This window comes from Bufo bufo, chromosome 1, assembly GCF_905171765.1.
Source record: "Bufo bufo chromosome 1, aBufBuf1.1, whole genome shotgun sequence".
Classification (NCBI taxonomy): Eukaryota; Metazoa; Chordata; class Amphibia; order Anura; family Bufonidae; genus Bufo; species Bufo bufo.
Genome location: NC_053389.1, coordinates 611,772,053 through 611,793,784, shown reverse-complemented (window position 1 = coordinate 611,793,784; position 21,732 = coordinate 611,772,053). Strand labels below are relative to the sequence as shown.

At 43.4% G+C, this 21,732-nt stretch overlaps 1 protein-coding gene across 1 annotated transcript; it reads right to left on the bottom strand.

The window, feature by feature from the left end:
• Positions 1 to 11,722: 11,722 nt before the first annotated feature.
• On the bottom strand, positions 11,723 to 21,301 carry NR2E3 (nuclear receptor subfamily 2 group E member 3). Its single transcript, XM_040415760.1, has 8 exons — positions 21,247 to 21,301; positions 19,698 to 19,848; positions 18,735 to 18,838; positions 18,354 to 18,602; positions 17,845 to 18,026; positions 16,977 to 17,217; positions 12,454 to 12,559; positions 11,723 to 11,855 (listed from the first exon to the last, which is right to left on the bottom strand). The coding sequence occupies exons 1-8, from the start codon at positions 21,299 to 21,301 to the stop codon at positions 11,723 to 11,725; spliced, it is 1,221 nt and encodes a 406-aa protein (XP_040271694.1).
• Positions 21,302 to 21,732: the final 431 nt, after the last annotated feature.

Here is a 21,732-nt window from a genome sequence, read left to right as displayed (position 1 = left end):
AAGTTTATGGACACATGCGTCCAAGGATGGGAAGGAATGGGTAACGGGAGGAGAGAACCCGATGGCCGTGAATGAGGGACCTTGGCACGAGCGCAGGTCTTGCAGGCTGCCACAAAACCCTCAACCGTCTTACGAAGAACCGGCCACCAGAATCTCCGAGCAATGAGATCCACTGTGGCTCTACTCCCCGGGTGTCCAGCAAGGACAGTATCGTGGTGCTCCTTAAAAACCTTGTGTCGTAGAGCGAGAGGCACAAACAACCTCCCAGGAGGACAAAGATCAGAAGCCTCTGCCTGGGCTGCCTGAACCTCTGCCTCCAAATCAGGATAAAGAGCAGAGACGACCACCCCTTCAGCCAAAATGGGACCCGGGTTTTCAAAGTTCCCCCCTCCCGGAAAACAACGTGACAGGGCATCCGCCTTCACATTTTTATCCCCAGGGCGGAACGTAACAACAAAATTAAACCTAGAAAAGAACAAAGACCATCTGGCCTGTCTCGTGTTCAGACGCTTTTGCGATTCCAAGTAGGCCAGATTCTTATGGTCGGTAAACAAGGTAATAGGGTGTCTGGCTCCCTCTAACCAATGGCGCCATTACTCAAAAGCTAATTTGATGGCCAACAACTCCCTATCTCCCACATCGTAATTTCTCTCTGCAGATGATAGTTTCCTTGAGAAAAAGGCACACGGTCGCCATTTGGCAGGAGAGGGACCCTGAGACAAGACCGCACCCACACCCACCTCAGAAGCATCCACCTCAACAATAAAAGGTAGAGAGACATCAGGTTGTACCAAAATGGGAGCGGAAGCAAAACTCTCTTTAATACTAGAAAATGCTTTAAGCGCATCTACCGACCACGAGGAAAAATCCACCCCCTTTTTAGTCATATCAGTGAGTGGCTTAACAGAGGAATAATTCAAAATGAACTTTCTGTAATAATTGGCAAAACCCAAAAACCGCATCAGCGTCTTCTGATTCTCAGGAAGCTCCCAATCAAGCACAGCGCGGACCTTCTCAGGGTCCATCCGAAAACCAGAAGCGGAGAGAAGAAAACCAAGAAATTGAATCTCCGGAACCGCAAACACACATTTTTCCAGTTTAGCGTACAATTTAATCTCCCGCAGAATCAGCAAGACCTGACATAGGTGGTCCCGATGAGTCTTGAAATCAGGAGAAAAAATCTAAATGTCATCTAGATACACCAGTACAAATTTCCCCATTAAATGATAAAAAATGCTGTTCACAAAATGTTGGAAGACGGCCGGAACATTCATCAAACCAAAGGGCATAACCAAATTTTCGAAATGACCCTCAGGGGTATTGAAGGCCGTCTTCCATTCGTCCCCTTCCCTGACCCTGACTAGGTTGTATGCCCCTCTTAAATCCAACTTAGAAAAAACTTTAGCCCCAACAATCTGGTTAAACAGGTCCGGGATCAGAGGAAGCGGATATGGGTCACGAATCGTGATACGGTTCAGCTCCCTGAAATCCAGACAAGGTCTTAAAGAAGCATCTTTTTTCTTAACAAACAAAAAAATAGCGGCCACAGGTGACTTCGAGGGTCGGATGTGTCCCTTTCTCAGGCTCTCAGAGATATAAGTACGCATAGCGACCCTTTCAGGTTGGGAGAGATTGTATAGACGTGATTTTGGCAGCTTGGCGCCTGGGATGAGATTAATAGGGCAGTCGTACTCCCGGTGAGGGGGCAACTCCTGGACACCACTCTCGGAAAACACATCCGAAAATTCAGAGAGAAAAGATGGCACAGTCTTGGTAGAAACCTCTGAAAGAGATGCCGTGAGGCAATTCTCTCTGCAAAACTCACTCCAACCATTTATTTGCCTTGCTTGCCAATCAATTGTGGGATTATGTTTAGTGAGCCAGGGTAGCCCCAACACTAGAGGAGTAGGTAATCCGTTTAAGACGAAACATGACATATCCTCAACATGAGCGTCACCCACAGTCAAACGGATATTGTGAACTATGCCCTTTAACGATCTTTGGGAAAGTGGAGCGGAATCGATAGCAAAAACAGGTATATCCTTTTCCATAGTGCATACCTGGAAACCATGCGTTGTTGCAAATTGATTATCAATGAGATTGACAGCTGCTCCACTATCTACTAAAATCTTACAATGTTCTTGCTGTCTAGCGCCACCCTGGCAGGTAGGAGAAAACGGGAACTACAAGCAAACGGCAAACCTTCAATTTCCGCATCAACCTTGCCAATAGTAGCAAATGGAAAGTTTTTAGAGGGTTTTCTTTGTTTTGTTTTTATTACCCTCAGAAAACTTCATGAATCTCCTAGAGGGACAAACATTAGCTAAATGATTTATACCCCCACAACAGAAACAAACCCTCCTCTTAGAGCTGAATCCTCTACAATCAGAGGCAAGCAAACCCAGCTGCATGGCCTCCTCCTCAGAGGGGATTGAGACAGAGTGAGACTGAATGAGACATCCCCACTGTCCTTGGGCTGAATATGACAGGAAAGAGAAGTCTCCTCTCTCTCTCTAAGACGCCTGTCAATACGAACAGCTAGAGACATGGCTGACTCTAAGGACGCTGGTCTCATGAAAAGCGAATGCATCTTTCAATCTTTCTGAAAGACCATGGCAAAATTGACTTCGAAGTGCAGCACCATTCTAACCAGTATCAGCTGCCCATCTCCGAAATTCAGAACAATATATCTCTGCGGACTGTTTACCCTGGCATAAAAAACGCAGTTTAGATTCAGCCAGAGCAATACGATCCGGGTCATCATATATCTGCCCCAGGGCTACAAAAAATTCATCCACCGATCGAAGGGGCCGTGCCCCCACCAGCAGCGAAAAGGCCCAAGACTGAGCATTATCCCTGAGCAGCGAGATGATGATCCCCACCCTCTGCTCCTCATCACCAGAGGAATGGGGAAGTAGGCGAAAATAGAGTTTTCAAGCCTCTCTAAAGCGAACAAAATTCTCACTACCCCCGGAGAACGTATCCAGAAGCGAGATCTTAGGCTCGGAACAAACTCCATGAACGCCAGCAGAACCGGTCACCTGAAACTGAGACACAGTTTTACGGAGATCTGCTACCTCCAGCGAAAGACCTTGCATGCGGTCAATCAAGGCTGAAACCGGATCCATGCTTAAGACGGTTATGGCGGTTTATAATGTCATGGATGAGATTTGCAGATAGCTGGAACTAATAAATAAATGAGCGACTGGCTTGATCCCAAACTAAGGAGCTTATAGGTGAGCCCTATAAAACCCTAAGAGCTCTCCCTGACTGCTATGCACATACAAGGGTCTCGATGGTAGACGATTGCATGCCCACGTACCTAAGCCTGTGTGACACCTGAAAACCCTATAATAGTGAGGGGACACGACCACCGGCTCCCTGCACTTAATACGGAGGGAGTCAGGGTCACCTAGAATCAAGCCAGCAAGCAAACACAATAAAGTAAAGGACTTATCTGAGCAAACAGCAGACGCAGCCTCCAGCAGTGAACACTTCATCCAGGAAGTAGTATAAACCGCAAAGTGAGGCAGTATGGGAGGGAATATAAAGGAAGACGATTATGTCTAAATAAGTGACACCTGGCAGAAGGAAAGGAGATGAGAAAGTGAAACCAAAACAAAGAACATCATACAAGAGGCAGAGAAGAACGTCTGCCAGAGCTTCTCACAGAACTGGCGGTGACACGGACCCATTCAAATGCGGACCTATTTGCGGTGCGGAACAACAGAAAGAAACACCACGGAAGCACTCCGTAGTGCTTCCAGTGTTCCGTTCCGCATCTCCGGAATTGCGGACCCATTCAAGTGAATGGGTCCGTGATGCGTGTTGCACACGGCCGGCGGCCGTGGATTGCCAACCCGCCGTTTGCGGGCCACGACCGTCCAACGGCCGTATGCATGAGGCCTTAGATATACAGTTGCACTGCATACCCCAGGCAGAATTTGTAAGATGTAGCCAACCTTTTTTTTCCCTTTCTTCTCAAACTGTATTTGTTTTCAATAAAAAAAATACAAGGGAAATAAAGTGGGAAGGAGGTAAATAGGAGGGATGGTGTCTAGCGTATATCCATTATAAAGCAGAAGACAAATAGTACCGTATTAATAAAGTGACAAAAAACGTCAGAAAGCTGGAAGTCATCACTGATGTACATCTACCAGAATCAAAACTGGACACTGTTGAAGTCACAATACAAGAACATCATCTCAAAATCTTAAGTAATTCGATTTAACAAAGAGGTAAGGAAGAGGGGAAGCAAGTAGGAAATATGGAAAACACATGAGCAGAATTTGAGTGATGAGGAATGTTCATTTTAATGTGTTTGACGTTAAACTGTTATAGATCATAGAATAGCACAACCATTAAAGGGGTTTTCTGAGATTTTTTTAGAGATTTTTTTTTCATCAGATCAGTATCTGATCAGTGGGGGTCCGATACCCGGGACCCTGCCAATCAGCTGCATAAGAAGGCAGCAGTGCTCCTGGCTCTGCTTGTCCTAGGCTAGGAACAACATGTTCATCATTTACATGGCCTAGATTCAGCTCAGCCCTATTGAAGTGAATGGAGCTGAGCACAATACCAATCACAGCCGCTATACTATGTATGGTGCAGTGCTTGGTGAGCTGCGAGAAGGCATCTGATCAGCATGGGTCATGGGTGTCGGACCCCCACTGATCAGATGCTGCTGACCTATCGAGAGCATAGGTCATCAGTAAAAAAAATAATCTCAGAAAACCCATTTTTTTTTAAATCATAGTAGTAAAGCAAATATTCCCATTCAGTGTACATACCTGTAGTTCCTAATAATGTGTCACCAAATACCTGGAAATGCCTATGTAGATGTGCTCTTTGTCCAATCGTGATAGGGTCTCCCAATTTGGAGTAATACGTTTTTTAACGTATTAGTATCAGTCACTATAAGAGAACATGGTGCGTGCAAAGCGCAGTGCCCGCCTTGTTCTAATAAGCGGTCACACAGTGGAGAAGGAGGGAAAGCCACTGCCACCAATGAAAAAGCTGAGAGCTGGTAGGAATTTGTGAACCCTTAGGCTGAATTCACACGTCCGTGGAACATGGTCCATGATTTACCGGACTGGCATCCTACTTAGTGCAGGAGCGCACAGCGTCATTGGTTGTTATGGATGCCAGTGCAGGATGCCAGTCCGGTATCTTAAGGACCGTGTTCCACGGATGTGTGAATTCAGCCTTATGCAGTCTCCTGCTAATTAAAATTACCTTGGTCGAATGGGAGGAATGCTAATACCAGAGTGCAAAAAAGGAAAGGATCTATAAAATATCCAAAAACAAGAATGAACCTGGATCACACCTCCTCATGCTATGTTTTGATCTAATATCTGCTTCTCAGCATAATTAACCAGTTGCCGCAACTGTAACGCCGAAAGGCGTCATCGCGGCGGCTCCCCCAGGCTACGCTAACGCCGACTGGCGTCATCTCGCGTGAGCCGAGATTTCCTGTGAACGCGCGCACACAGGCGCGCGCGCTCACAGGAACGGAAGGTAAGAGAGTGGATCTCCAGCCTGCCAGCGGCGATCGTTCGCTGGCAGGCTGGAGATGTGATTTTTTTAACCCCTAACAGGTATATTAGACGCTGTTTTGATAACAGCGTCTAATATACCTGCTACCTGGTCCTCTGGTGGTCCCTTTTGTTTGGATCGACCACCAGAGGACACAGGTAGCTCAGTAATATGTTGCACCACTACACTACACCCCCCTTCCTGTCACTTATTAACCCCTTATTCACCCTTGATCACCCCTGATCACCCCATATAGACTCCCTGATCACCCCCTGTCATTGATTACCCCCCTGTCATTGATCACCCCCCTGTAAAGCTCCATTCAGACGTCCGCATGATTTTTACGGATCCACTGATAGATGGATCGGATCCGCAAAACGCATACGGACGTCTGAATGGAGCCTTACAGGGGCGTGATCAATGACTGTGGTGATCACCCCATATAGACTCCCTGATCACCCCCCTGTCATTGATTACCCCCCTGTCATTGATCACCCCCCTGTAAAGCTCCATTCAGACGTCCGCATGATTTTTACGGATCCACTGATAGATGGATCGGATCCGCAAAACACATACAGGCGTCTCCCTGGAGCCTTCCAGGGGGGGTGATCACCCCATATATACGCCCTGATCACCCCCCTGTCATTGATCACCCCACCCGTCAGGCTGCATTCAGATGTCCGTATGATTTTTACGGATCCACAGATACATGGATCGGATCCGCAAAACACATACGGACATCTGAATGGAGCCTTATAGGGGGGTGATCAATGACAGGGGGGTGATCACCCCATATAGACTCCCTGATCACCCCCCTGTCATTGATCACCCCCCTGTCATTGATCACCCCCCTGTAAGGCTCCATTCAGACATTTTTTTGGCCCAAGTTAGCGGAAATTATTATTTTTTTTCTTACAAAGTCTCATATTCCACTAACTTGTGTCAAAAAATTAAATCTCACATGAACTCACCATACCCCTCACGGAATCCAAATGCGTAAAAAATTTTAGACATTTATATTCCAGACTTCTTCTCACGCTTTAGGGCCCCTAGAATGCCAGGGCAGTATAAATACCCCACATGTGATCCCATTTCGGAAAGAAGATACCCCCAGGTATTCCGTGAGGGGCATATTGAGTCCATGAAAGATTGAAATTTTTGTCCCAAGTTAGCGGAAAGGGAGACTTTGTGAGAAAAAAATTTATAAAATCAATTTCCGCTAACTTGTGCCAAAAAATTTCTATGAACTCGCCATGCCCCTCATTGAATACCTTGGGGTGTCTTCTTTCCAAAATGGGGTCACATGTGGGGTATTTATACTGCCCTGGCATTTTAGGGGCCCTAAAGCGTGAGAAGAAGTCTGGGATCCAAATGTCTAAAAATGCCCTCATAAAATGAATGTGGGCCCCTTTGCGCATCTAGGCTGCAAAAAAGTGTCACACATCTGGTATCGCCGTACTCAGGAGAAGTTGGGCAATGTGTTTTGGGGTGTCATTTTACATATACCCATGCTGGGTGAGATAAATATCTTGGTCAAATGCCAACTTTGTATAAAAAAATGGGAAAAGTTGTCTTTTGCCGAGATATTTCTCTCACCCAGCATGAGTATATGTAAAAAGACACCCCAAAACACATTGCCCAACTTCTCCTGAATACGGCGATACCACATGTGTGACACTTTTTTGCAGCCTAGGTGGGCAAAGGGGCCCACATTCCAAAGAGCACCTTTAGGATTTCACAGGTCATTTACCTACTTACCACACATTAGGGCCCCTGGAAAATGCCAGGGCAGTATAACTACCCCACAAGTGACCCCATTTTGGAAAGGAGACACCCCAAGGTATTCCGTGAGGGGCATGGCGAGGTCCTAGAATTTTATATTTTTTGTCACAAGTTAGCGGAAAATGATGTTGTTTTTTTTTTGTTTTTGTTTTTCCTTACAAAGTCTCATATTCCACTAACTTGTGACAAAAAATAAAAACTTCCATGAACTCACTATGCCCATCACGAAATACCTGGGGGTGTCTTCTTTCCAAAATGGGGTCACTTGTGGGGTAGTTATACTGCCCTGGCATTCTAGGGGCCCAAATGTGTGGTAAGAAGTTTGAAATCAAAATGTGTAAAAAATTACCGTGAAATCCGAAAAGGTGCTCTTTGGAATATGGGCCCCTTTGCCCACCTAGGCTGCAAAAAAGTGTCACACATCTGGTATCTCCGTACTCAGGAGAAGGTGGGGAATGTGTTTTGGGGTGTCATTTTACATATACCCATGCTGGGTGAGAGAAATATCTTGGCAAAAGACAACTTTTCCCATTTTTTTATACAAAGTTGGCATTTGACCAAGATATTTCTCTCACCCAGCATGGGTATATGTAAAATGACACCCCAAAACACATTCCCCAACTTCTCCTGAGTACGGCGATACCACATGTGTGGCACTTTTTTGCAGCCTAGGTGGGCAAAGGGGCCCACATTCCAAAGAGCACCTTTCGGATTTCACCGGTCATTTTTTACACATTTTGATTTCAAACTACTTACCACACATTTGGGCCCCTAGAATGCCAGGGCAGTATAACTACCCCACAAGTGACCCCATCTGCTGGTGTGGTGCCGGTGGTCGCCACGCAGTGCCTAGCCAAATTTAGAGTAGGTTCCCACTCGAGGAGGCAACCTTGTCGTGGTGAGTGGGCCTATGCTTTTTTATCAAAATGTGTACTAATGCCTCATGTTTATTAATGTTTTTTTACACTTTGTGCACTCATAAGGTCATACTAAACCTTTTGGGGGCATTTACACACTACATTCTTTTTATTCCTAATTTCTCCTATAATTGGGGCTGCCCTATCGGCCCTAGTTACAGAGGGAACACAGTCCCCACAGTATTACAATTCCCTACAACCTTACTGCAGAACTGACCTGCAAATACCTAAACCCCAGTAGTCATATCATCCCTAGGTCACATTGCTGCTTCCTGATCTGTATATGCAGCGCTCATTGACAGTGATAAGAGAAGGCAGGGTTGGTAAAACCACGACCTTCTCTATGGGGAGCCCTGCTATCAATAAGAGCGGCCTCCCTGCTCCTGCGGTTGCACGAATGGTGTGCAGCTCCCAACTCAGCAAGGATGTTCAGGAAAGTCTTTGCAGAGATAAGCATGGACCGCCCTGATGGTTAGAGCAGGGTCGTACCTATAGTGGAAGCAGGGGAATTGGCTGCTACGTGGCCCGAAGTCAGAAGCCTTACCGGAAGACGAACTAAAAGATTTTGTCAGTGCCCTCTACAATGATATTGTATACAGTGACATGACAAACAGTATATATGTGTAGAAAATGGACGGAGCGGCTGCTGGGCCTGGTCTGAAAGAGTGATCTTGACTTGGCTGGAGGTAGCAAAGAAGTTGGAGAGGGGGAAGTAGATTAGAAAATTTGCTGTGAGGCCTAGTCAGTTTTATAGTCTATGGGGGTCCGGAAGTGGTTAACAAATGGTGTTCTGCAGGACTAATCACTCATATTTTACGACAGTGGTGCACATCCTACAAATTCTGCATGGCCTATGTAAACTTATGCGCACAAGTGTAAATAACTACAATGTAGTCTGTGAAGGTTGTTGTCCTGGATGATGCCTGTGGCCTGGTCTGGACTTTTACTTGATGGGATGCAGATCTGTTTGGCATGAATAACTTCCTAACAACACCTTCTGACCATGACCGAAAAATTCTACATGGTAGCATTAATCTGCCAGTCAATGTCTGTCTGTCACACTTGTTCATGTTACGAAAAGGCACTAACTGCCGGGCACAAAGTCATCTATAGTGTATAGTAAAATTAATGTTAGTATGCCGTGGTAGAAGTTTAAAATATATACTATGACATACTGGTATAATCTCAGTGGCCTGTGCTGCAACACAAGCTTCCTTTGTTATTAAGCAAGTCAGATTGATCAATGCAGTTAGATGTAATAGAATGATGTTCATGCTGAATGACATACTTATCGAGGCCCTGACACATTTTGCAATGCCAGCAACATTGACTTTAATTGTGTGAAACTTATTTAGTCCTCATTAGTTCAAGGCTGAACCTGGATATAAGCTGTTCTTTATTCCCTGACTACGTATGAGTGGAGCATCAGAGAATTTTCTTACTCTGATGGCCCCCCTTGCCACTCTGTGTCGTGCAGCACAAGGATCTGTTTGTTTTGTGCCGGTGACGTACCGGACTTCTAATCACTGTGCTAAGTGGAGAGTTCCGCCTAACAGTGAGCCCCGTGATGACACTGACACAGATAGATGGTTTGTAGGTGGGTACGATGCACAGTAGCATAGTATCCGCCTTCAAAACAGCCTCTGGCAGTTATATAGGAGCGCGCATCTGTGCCGGTGACATTACGGGGCTCACTTCTAGGCAGAAGTCTCCACTTAGGCTGAATGGCAGCATATGACGCCATAATTTGCAAATTTATACTAACGAACAGAGCACATTTATTAATACCATCATTAAAACAGCACCACCACAGGTAAAATGATGGATTACATGACGGCCATTTAAATCAGTGCAACACATCGGCACGCTTGGTACTTAACTTAATGATTTTTGGGGGAATAAAGCAATACCGACTTCGGGGTTATCTGTATGTTACCTTAGGCTACTTTCACACTGGCATTTTGGCTTCCGTTTGTGAGATCCGTTCAGGGCTCTCACAAGCGGTCCAAAACGGATCAGTTTTGCCCTAATGCATTATGAATGGAAAAAGATCCGCTCAGAATGCATCAGTTTACCTCCGTTCTGTCTCCATTCCGCTCTGGAGGCGGACACCAAAACGCTGCTTGCAATGTTTTGCTGTCCGCTTAAAGAAATTGAGCCAAACGGATCCGTCCTGGCACACAATGTAAGTCAATGGGGACGGATCCATTTACTCTGGCACAATAGAAAATTCATGACGGATCCGGCCAAAACGCGAGTGTGAAAGTAGCTTTTGGGTCTATTTACACGTCTGGGAATGTGTCCGCATCCGTTCCACAAATTGCGGAATGGGTGCAGACCCATTCATTCTCTATGGGGCAGTAACGGATGCGGACAGCACACAGTGTGCTGTCCGCATTTCTGGAGCGCGCCCCCGATCTTCCGATCCGCGGCTCCGGAAAAAAATAGAACATGTCCTAGTTGGCTGGGTGTATTGTGGATCCGCAGTACACTACGGACGTGTGAATGGACCCTTACACTACTTGTTAGTTTAAGAAATTAGTGGGGAAAAGTGGAGCCTGAACATACAGCATTTTGGCCACAGGCTGTTTTTGAAATTGGTTGATGGGTTGACTAGTCTAACACCTACTATTGGGGCAGTATTGTGTACTGTATCCACACTAGCTATTAGATGAGTATCCTGAACTCCTCCTCTATTAACTCATAATTCCCTAATACAGTATTTTTTAATTGGGGTTTTTAAACCTGTCCAACCCATTTAATGGGCAAGACTGCAGCATAAAACTGGCCCAGACGCCACAGCTCTAGCCCTTTTTTTGTATGGGATTTGCATCCTTTTCACACTTTTTCCAGAAAGGTATGAATCCTTTCTGCGGCAAATTCACAATTTCACATTACTGTTTGGCAGATGACGTGAATTTATGTGTTAAAAGTATTTTTTAATACAAGCTGTAAAACATAAATAGACATATTCAAGCCTAATATCATAATAAAGAACATGAAAATTCACAGATTGTAAGATAAGACACGTGGATGTGGTATGGACTGTGAAGCACATATCACGATCTCAACCATTTGTACTAATAGCAATTACTTTCTCTGGAGTCAAGATGTGTCACTTCAGAATACACAGTAGTTTAAGAATTGTGAGTTACAGCAGTATCACTAATCTGCCATACGTCGTGACCAGGCTACAATCCTCTTTCCCAGTGTGGCACAGGTTTGGGGGGTTACTGGTTCTCATTAGCACCTATGTCATTTTATACACAATTGCTTATACGCCGAACTTCTCTCCTAAGGGGCCTTTGTCTGGATATAGATAATACTCAGTCTGTGCCTTGGGGGTTGCATTGCCATGTTCAAGTGCCATTAATAGAGGCCATTGTCTCTGCATCTCTTCTGGCCAGCATTGATCTGCAGGACCTTGTACCTTAATACTATATTAGCAGCCCTTTACTCTCCAACAAATGTACTGTAGCATCTCATACTCAGTTCTTAAACATGTCACAGAGAAGTTTTTCCATAGGGGTGTTCCCAATAGTACGATGGAAAAACAGAAGCTCAATGCGTTCAGAGGAGAGAAATCGTAGAGATGGAGAAAGGAGAAGCAGTTTTCCAAATCTGACAGAGAAGAAAACACAATCACAAAATATAAATAAAAATATAAAACATTACACAAAATTTTAAAAATTTAAATCTTCTCCCACTTTCCGAAAATTACATATAAAAATAAGCAATGAAAAAATTAGCATATTCAACTAATATAAAAATAATTATCCTGCACCCTGCTCCCCCAAAGAAAATTTATAAAAAGTGATCAAAAAGTCACATGTTCCCCAAAATGGTACTAATGGAAAGTAACATTGCCCTGCAAATTACAAACCCTCACAGTAAGGCCCCCTGCACACGAACGTGTGCTTCCCGTTGCCGTATTGCGGACCGCAATGGGTCCGCAAATCCGGAGATGTGGAACGGAAGCACGGAAAAGAACCCTACAGAAGCACTACGGAGTGCTTCCGTGGGGTTTCGTCCCGTACTTCCGTTCCGCAGAAAGATAGAACATGTCCTATCATTTTGCGGAACGGCCGGATCGCGGACCCATTAAAGTGAATGGGTCCGCGATCCGCTGAGGCTGCCCCACGGACTGTGTTCGTGTATTGCGGGCCGCAGCACGGCCACGGGGGCCTAATCTGGAGACGAAAATATTTTCTGTAATTACCTAACAGGCTGGGTGGGATAATGACTTCTTGTATGTTGAGCCAACATCATTTGTGATTGATCTTGCAAGTTTTCTACTTGTTCAGGGTCTTTTAGGCCTCTTGTCTCTAAAATACAATAATAATATTTGATGTTATATTACATTTTGAAATGTACAGTATACAGGATCCTCTGTCTAAATAATAAAAACATACTGTATTTTTCAGACTATAAGAGGCACCAGACTATAAGACGCACCCGGGATTTAGAAGAGGAAAATAATAAAGTATTTTTCATCAGACCTCAGATCAGACATCAGATCAGACCCCAAAATCCAGGCTCAGCTCAGACCTCTATCAGCCTCAGTTCAGACCCCCATTAACCTCAGCTCAGAATCCCATTAGCATCAGCTTAGACCCCTATCAGCCTCAGCTCAGACGCCCCATTAGTCTCAGCTCAAACCCATCCATCAGACCTCAGATTGGACCGCCCCATCAGTATCAGATCAGACCCCATCAGACATTAAAATAAATAAACTTTCCTCTCCTGCTCCGGACGCCGCTGCCATTCTGCAAATCCACTCACCTCCCTGGTCTTCTTCCAGCACACGCTGCACTGTGACCTGACATCACACAGCTTCAAGTCATAGTGCACGCCTACGTCAGGACAGAGTGTAGAGCAGGGCATGGAAGAAGACCAGGGAAGGTGAGTGGAGTCAGTGCATCGCTTCCCTCACCACGCCTCTCAAATGCTGATGACTGCTTCCATAATGGAAGTAATTAGCATTTGGACTATAAAACCTACTGTCACTTTTGGGGGGAAAAAAAGTGCATTCTATAGTCCTAAAAATATGGGAATTTTCAAAACTTTTCATATAGTTTATGTTAATTATGTACAATTTTGCTTAGGTAGAGCAGTTATATTATAATAAATTATTATATAACATGTGATTAGGGATGAGCGAACTTTAAGTTTTGAAGTTCGGGTATATGGTGAATTGCGTTATGGATTCCGTTACCACGCACCATAACGCAATTCAATGACGGAATGCCTTTAGGGGCATTCCATTATGCTTTCCGTCATAATAGAAGTCCATAGACAGCATAACGGTTCCGTCCGGTTTTATGTTATGCAGGAGTCCTCTCATTCATACATGTCATTGGTTATATGACCTTAATTCACATAAGCATAGAGAAGTCTTAATAACATTTTAGACTCAATTACAAATAAATATAACATATAATAATAATGGTATATTTACATGCTGCAGATTTGAGGTGTTTCGTTGATTTTTAAAGGGTTTGCAAAAATCCATGCAGAAGCAACCACATTCAGATGTATAGAACTGATTTTCAGTCACAGAAATATCTGCAACATGTGAATATACCCTAATTGTTCCAGGAACTTGATGAAGAAAGAGTGTCAAAACTTTACACATTAGGGCAGCAGAAATATGGCACTTTTGTATAACTTGTTGGTTACCTTACTTTACACCACAATTTTGGAGCACAAGTCATGCCCCCTTGTCATGCTGGGAAAAGAAACAAGTGTGCCAGGCAAAGTGGATTATTCTTTGATGTGTCATTATGAGCAAGAAATGCAGCAAATTTTGGTGCATTAGCAAATTAAACTCATTGTTAAAATCCATTTTAGGCTGTGTGCACACTGTGTCAGATTCATACATCAGGTGTATGTGCCGGAAAAGCTTCTGGTATATACATTAATTGTATCCATTCACCTGACAGGTCAAAAGTGTGTCCCTTTGGCCTCTGTCAGGGTGGTATGCCTCAGTATACTTTTTTTTCTTAATTTGTATTAAAAAAGACAGCAGACTGCTTTCCTATAAGAAGATCCACTGCCAAAAATATACTGCATGGTACATGGATTTTTTTTTTTTTTTTTTTTAACAACTGGGGTCTGTGGTTGACATAAGTCACTGTATGGCTTTACAGTAGCATACATCAGTGCTTTCCGCCAGAAGTTTATTTCTGGAAGTCTTTCTGATGTATTCCTCCACTGAAAAGTTCAAAAAGTTCAGAATGTTCACTGTGCCTAATAGTGACTTGATTGACACCATAATGACATTATCCACTTTGATCAACCCTTTTTTTGTTAGAGATATGACCTAATAATAGGCTGATCCTGCTCCTCAAACCACAAAAAAATGTGTAGGAACCCAGGTGTTCAAATACTACTCAATGCCACCACAGGATGAACATAGCAATATTTATATTTGAGCTGTTTGTGTAAAATATGGACATTCTGAATCCTCTAAAGTCAAATATGTTTGTAACCACTCTACACTGCGTACAGAATTATTAGGCAAATGAGTATTTTGACCACATCATCCTCTTTATGCATGTTGTCTTACTCCAAGCTGTATAGGCTCGAAAGCCTACTACCAATTAAGCATATTAGGTGATGTGCATCTCTGTAATGAGAAGGGGTGTGGTCTAATGACATCAACACCCTATATTAGGTGTGCATAATTATTAGGCAACTTCCTTTCCTTTGGCAAAATGGGTCAAAAGAAGGACTTGACAGGCTCAGAAAAGTCAAAAATAGTGAGATATCTTGCAGAGGGATGCAGCACTCTTAAAATTGCAAAGCTTCTGAAGCGTGATCATCGAACAATCAAGCGTTTCATTCAAAATAGTCAACAGGGTCCCAAGAAGCGTGTGGAAAAACCAAGGCGCAAAATATTTGCCCATGAACTGAGAAAAGTCAAGCGTGCAGCTGCCAAGATGCCACTTGCCACCAGTTTGGCCATATTTCAGAGCTGCAACATCACTGGAGTGCCCAAAAGCACAAGGTGTGCAATACTCAGAGACATGGCCAAGGTAAGAAAGGCTGAAAGACGACCACCACTGAACAAGACACACAAGCTGAAACGTCAAGACTGGGCCAAGAAATATCTCAAGACTGATTTTTCTAAGGTTTTATGGACTGATGAAATGAGAGTGAGTCTTGATGGGCCAGATGGATGGGCCCGTGGCTGGATTGGTAAAGGGCAGAGAGCTCCAGTCCGACTTAGACGCCAGCAAGGTGGAGGTGGAGTACTGGTTTGGGCTGGTATCATCAAAGATGAGCTTGAGGGGCCTTTTCGGGTTGAGGATGGAGTCAAGCTCAACTTCCAGTCCTACTGCCAGTTTCTGGAAGACAACTTCTTCAAGCAGTGGTACAGGAAGAAGTCTGCATCCTTCAAGAAAAACATGATTTTCATGCAGGACAATGCTCCATCACACGCGTCCAAGTACTCCACAGCGTGGCTGGCAAGAAAGGGTATAAAAGAAGAAAATCTAATGACATGGCCTCCTTGTTCACCTGATCTGAACCCCATTGAGTACCTGTGGTCCATCATCAAATGTGAGATTTACAAGGAGGGAAAACAGTACACCTCTCTGAACAGTGTCTGGGAGGCTGTGGTTGCTGCTGCACGCAATGTTGATGGTGAACAGATCAAAACACTGACAGAATCCATGGATGGCAGGCTTTTGAGTGTCCTTGCAAAGAAAGGTGGCTATATTGGTCACTGATTTGTTTTTGTTTTGTATTTGAATGTCAGAAATGTATATTTGTGAATGTTGAGATGTTATATTGGTTTCACTGGTAAAAATAAATAATTGAAATGGGTATATATTTGTTTTTTGTTAAGTTGCCTAATAATTATGCACAGTAATAGTCACCTGCACACACAGATATCCCCCTAAAATAGCTAAAACTAAAAGCAAACTAAAAACTACTTCCAAAAATATTCAGCTTTGATATTAATGAGTTTTTTGGGTTCATTGAGAACATGGTTGTTGTTCAATAATAAAATTAATCCTCAAAAATACAACTTGCCTAATAATTCTGCACTCCCTGTATTCAGTCTACAGATCTAATAGAATTCCCTAGGGCTAGAGAAAATGCAGTTATCTCCTAGCTAGCACTACCTCTTGGAAGTGGCTCCCTATGAGTCAAAATCCAACTTGTCAACAAGCCTTGGGATTTGACAAAGGAATATAGCCAAGTCAGATATCCATCCACAGACAGCTGTTTCGGGGTGCTTGCCTCACGTCAGTACAGAGTAGAATTCTGGGTGGCTGGGTGCTGAATCTCTTTAAAGAAACCAACCTGCCTAAGCCGCTTTCAAGGCATCGCACCCAGACAGCCAGGATCCTACTCCCTACTGATGAGAGGTAAGCACCCCAAAACAGCTGTCTTTGGCTGGATATCTGACTTGTCAAATCCCAAGGCTTGTTGGAAAGTTGGATTTTGACTTATAGAAGCCACTTCCAAGAGGTGGCATTGGCAAGATCGTTCTCTTCCTTGGGAGATACCTCTGTGCATATTTGTTTCCCATGGAGCATTGCCATACCCTGGAGTACTTCCAGCAAGTCTCCATACAGGACTGGTCTCTTTAAGGAGATTCCGCACCTTGCCCAACATCGACGTCCGTGTTTTAAACATTTCCATATCTTAAGAGATCCACTTGAAGTGGTATAAATGTTTATAAATAAGGAAAGATATCACTATTTCATATATAGGTATAGAAGTATGTACCTGGCTTAAAGAGGAGCACTGCCTTCATGCAAGCAAATTCTGTTGCATCAACACTGAGTGACTTAAATCGACTGATTGTTTCTTGAAGGATTCGAATATCCACACTGGAGGAGACAGATTTCCCATGGACATTGGAAGAGAGGTCAGGCACAGACAACAAAGGGCAGCTCTCGAGGGGCATTGACCACTGGATAGCACACAGCAAGAACAGCTCACTCCATGCTTCCTCCAGGAGAATTACCTGCAGAAATAAGATATGGTATTTTATACAAGCTTTCATTTTTCACATGTAACGGTTAGCACAGCAAAGCATTTGGTTCTTATTAATATACCGTACATGTATGCATATTAATATACCGTACATGTATGCATTGACTTGGAAAGTAGTTTGGATCTGATAGTGATGTACTCTGGAGAGTCTGAACTGAAAGTTATCAGTGTTCATGAACTTCCTAAACTGCCTCAGTAAAGAACACTGGATTTGTCACCCATACACTGGCCTGAATATTGTCTTGCACCACCATTGCACCTCTGTCATTATCGGGCTCCGCACTTGCCCTCCTGCATCAATCACACCCTGCCAAACATCCACCATCAAGGGCAACCCAACTACCACCAGGCAGGAGCTCCAGAGTGTAAGGGAGTGCCTCATGGGAAGAAAAGGTGCTCCCCTCCATTCACTGCCACACAGAATGAGGATAGACACCGTAGACCACTACTCCTCCTATCAGTGTCACCACTACCACTCCCATCCTCCTCACAGCACTCTCCCCTGCTTTTTTATGTTCAGTATTTTATAGTAGTTTTAAATTGATTGTGCTTTATATGTTCTAGGACATCAGCTGTAGCAGGTGGATTTGTGACTTACCTGATCCCTGAAGGGAAGGTTAGAGAAGACTGGGAGGTTCTTGGCCCATTTCACTGCCATAAAGAGAAGCCGAGCAGATGTTTCATATACCCCCTCTGGACTGGATGTGATAAATGCAGACATCTGAAAGTCACTAGGTGTACGTTCTGGTTCATTACTTGTAACATCAATAGTCTCATCAGCTAGAACAAAGGATAAGGAAGGGCAATAAGCTGGCATGTCCTAGGGCCATGTAACAGTTTATAATAGGTTATTATTTTATATATGCAGGAAATCTATGCATAAATCCTTCAGATGAGCAGTTTACTGAAACCACATTACACTTTTTTTCCCAGATGAAAGGCACCTAAACTGTATATCAGCCATTATAGCTGATTATATAGTTTAGTTATACCAGTCTCGTTATCTGTTGGGGGACTGTAGTCTGGATCCACGCTAGCAAACCCTTGGGAGCTCCTGGTGTACACATTGGTAAATTAACAACTTATATTAAATTCTCACACTCATACCTTCTTCTGGTTCAAGTTTGGCGCAAGTTTCTGCTGTCATCAGACTGGCCATAAACCTGTGATTGTGGGGTGGGCTTAGAGTCCCTGATACTGTATTTGGAACAGGGGAACGTAAGTGGTTTCCTTGTGGACATGGTGGAGGAGGCTCTCGAGTTGTAGCTAAGTGTTCGTGATGGCTCTCTGTGTCCAGGTCAATACTGTCTAAGCGAATCTGAGCTGTGCTGCGAGGCTGGCGCTCATTCTGGACTGCTATAAAAAAGGAAAAAACACAGATCAATAGAATATTCACAAGGTGATATAAGAGCGGGCACTGAGGACAGTAACAAATGATAGTCTGCAAAAGCTCTCTAATAACCAATATACAGAGAGAAGAGCACTTGCCATCTTTATTCATGCCCGTTTGAAGACATTTCTTTAGCCTGCAGGCCTGGCACTGATTTCTGTGTGCTTTATCTACTGGGCACATTCCTGTTCCAGCCTGACATCTGTAAATAACAGAAAGCAGAAATGCATGTTATAGTAACCCATTATGCTTCAGTAGATTTAAATTCTATCTGCTAAAACCTTATATAGTAGTAATGTCTACAGCCACACTACATAATGGATGGGTATGATGTAGAGCATTGCTCCAATATGTGCACAAATGTAAGAACTTTAGAAAACTGGCCACAGTTGTGATCAGATATGCACTTATTTCCAAATATTTCATCAGAAACAAAAATTGAAATGACCCATCTACGTGAAAGCAGCAACAGTGTGGTCGGCCAAGCATAACCAGAATGGAGCTAATGCACTAATAATGGGGAAACAGCATTCCTAGTTGTAGATTCTCAGCTTCGTACATGTGAGCAGCCATGTCATACAGGCTTGCATTGGGTCCTTCAGATTGTGTCTATCAAAAGACCCATGACTTCATGATCTAAAGCAGGTATTGGCAACCTCCGGCGCTCCAGCTGTTCTGAAACTACAACTCCCAGAATCCTCCTTTCACTTTTTTTGTGAGTTACAAGAACAGATAAGCAAGTGTGCATGCTGGGAGTTGTAGTTTCACAGCAGCTGGAGTGCTGAAGGTTGCTGAACCCTGATCTAAAGAATTGGTGAGCAGTATGGATCTTTCATCTAATGGCAGGCCGCAGGCCCCTGTATAATTCAATAAGGAGGCTGTTTTACTGCATATGGTTGGATGCCAGCCTTCAGTGGTGGCAGAGGTCTAGTGATCCCCACACTGAGATATACCAGTAGATCACCAGTGATCTAACAGTTTAAGTTGTCTTTAAGTGATTTTAATGTGGCACCATAGATTGTACCTACTAAACTTCTCACTGATCAGCGACAAAAACCTACCGGTAGATAAGTTTCCGGCGAACACTTCTCTTGAAGAATCCACTGCAGCCATTACAAGCAAAGATGCCATAGTGTTTTCCACTGCTGCTGTCCCCACATACCCTACACAGTAGTGCAGGGCTGGGTGCAGGGCCTGGCGCAGGACTAGGAACTACAAGAAAAAAAGTTAAATTGTGAACTCTACTAGGGTAAGTTAAACTAGAACATGGAAACATGTTAAACTCAGTATAAGCACACTATGTATTGCCTACTATAATATGAGTAGCATTTTAAAGAAAATTTGGGAAACGTTTCATAGGTAATCCATACAGTTTCATAAGGGAGTATTTACACACCAGATTTAGTGCATAGTTTTCTATGACTGAAAATTGGTTCCATTCATGGATTTCTGCAAACCTTACTATGAAGATTCTGACAGCTGCAGAAACGCTAGAAAATATACTCGTGGAAACACATATAGATTCTTATCTATAATAACATGTATTTCCAATTATTCCCATATTCTGCAGTAATACACACAGGATGTAGCGTTCACATTACGGCAATAATCCAACTACAGTGCTGGTGGTCACAGGTAGGTATGATTGTGCCGCTTTATTCACTGAGGTGGTAAGACTGCTCCTTTTTCTTTCTTTGTGCATAGGTTGTGACATTAATTCACAGTAAGTGTATACAGCTACGTTGGAAGAGTGATGTTACAAGAGTGGAAATCTTTTATGACTGTTTTTAAAGGTTAAAGGACATATTAAATGTTAAGATTTAGATTTAATTCACCTTTATTTGGAGGCATGCAGTCCTTGTTGTGACTTTTTTAGCGTTCACATTAGTCTCAATTGCTAGTGAGGCTCACAGTCTGAGTTATATCTTACACTCGATAGCGATATGGAAGACACAGGTTGTCTATCAGGAGCTGTTTCCACAATAACGAGAACTTGGAAGACTTTCTTGATATTTAGGAAATAGAGATGATATCCTAAATATCAAGAAATTCATTCTAGATATCTTTCCTGTGGGAACATTGCTCAGTTGATGAACCATGTCTTCCATATTTCTATCAAGTATCTCACATTGGACTCTAAAGAGAAAACCAGGAAAGGCCAGTGGCTTGCCATTCCTCGAAAAGCAATCAGCTATGTGGCTATGACAGTTTTGCCTTTCTCCACAAGAAGGCAAATACAGCTAGTGCAAAATACTCCCATGAGGACACATGAAGCATGTTCTCTACCTTTTTCCTAAGCTTCCCATTACCATTGATCTCTACTCTGGTATGTTACACACATATATGTTATGGCAGGTTTTCAATAAGCCTATCTGAGTTTTGGAATAGGGATAGAAGACAAAAGGAGAACATAAAGGACAACATACAAAGTCTATCCAAATGGTGATCCAGTGTTGGTACATTGACAAGCATCACTATTTTACAAGACTTGGTAATAAGACTAATAACAGATAAAATTAGTCATATTTATCACTGTGCTTCAGAAGGTATTAACATATTGTGCACTGGGAAAAAAATCTTAGGTATAGAAGTGTAAAAATATGTTCTTACCTGACTGACTGTCATCTGCACTGGTACTAAGCACGGAGCCTGTGGGTGAACTCATTTCACCTTAACTTTCTAGAATCGTTCCTGAGATGATTCTCCTCTTATCAGGCTGTAAGCTCCTTTCAGCCCCAAAGATGTGAACAGAGTGCCACTATGACTTTTGAATCCCCTTTCACTAGTTTTAAACGTTATACCGTATGGAACAAGTCATTCCTGACTGTGACACAAAATACAAGATCCAAGAAGTACAGTAGATGGAGAAGGAGGTGATGCAACAGGATAGATACAGCAAGGATGGAGAGGTTTATCTATCTCTTGTTCCTTGTCTCTCTTGAGGAGTTTTCTTAGGGCCTGAAGATTAGCTCTTAACGCTGTGTAAGCAGATGCCTCTTGTCATCCTCTTAATCTTTACCATCTAAGAGAAGGTGGAGCCATCATCTCTACCCCTGTGAAGACGTGTCCACTCTGTTTCATGGACATTGGCAATTC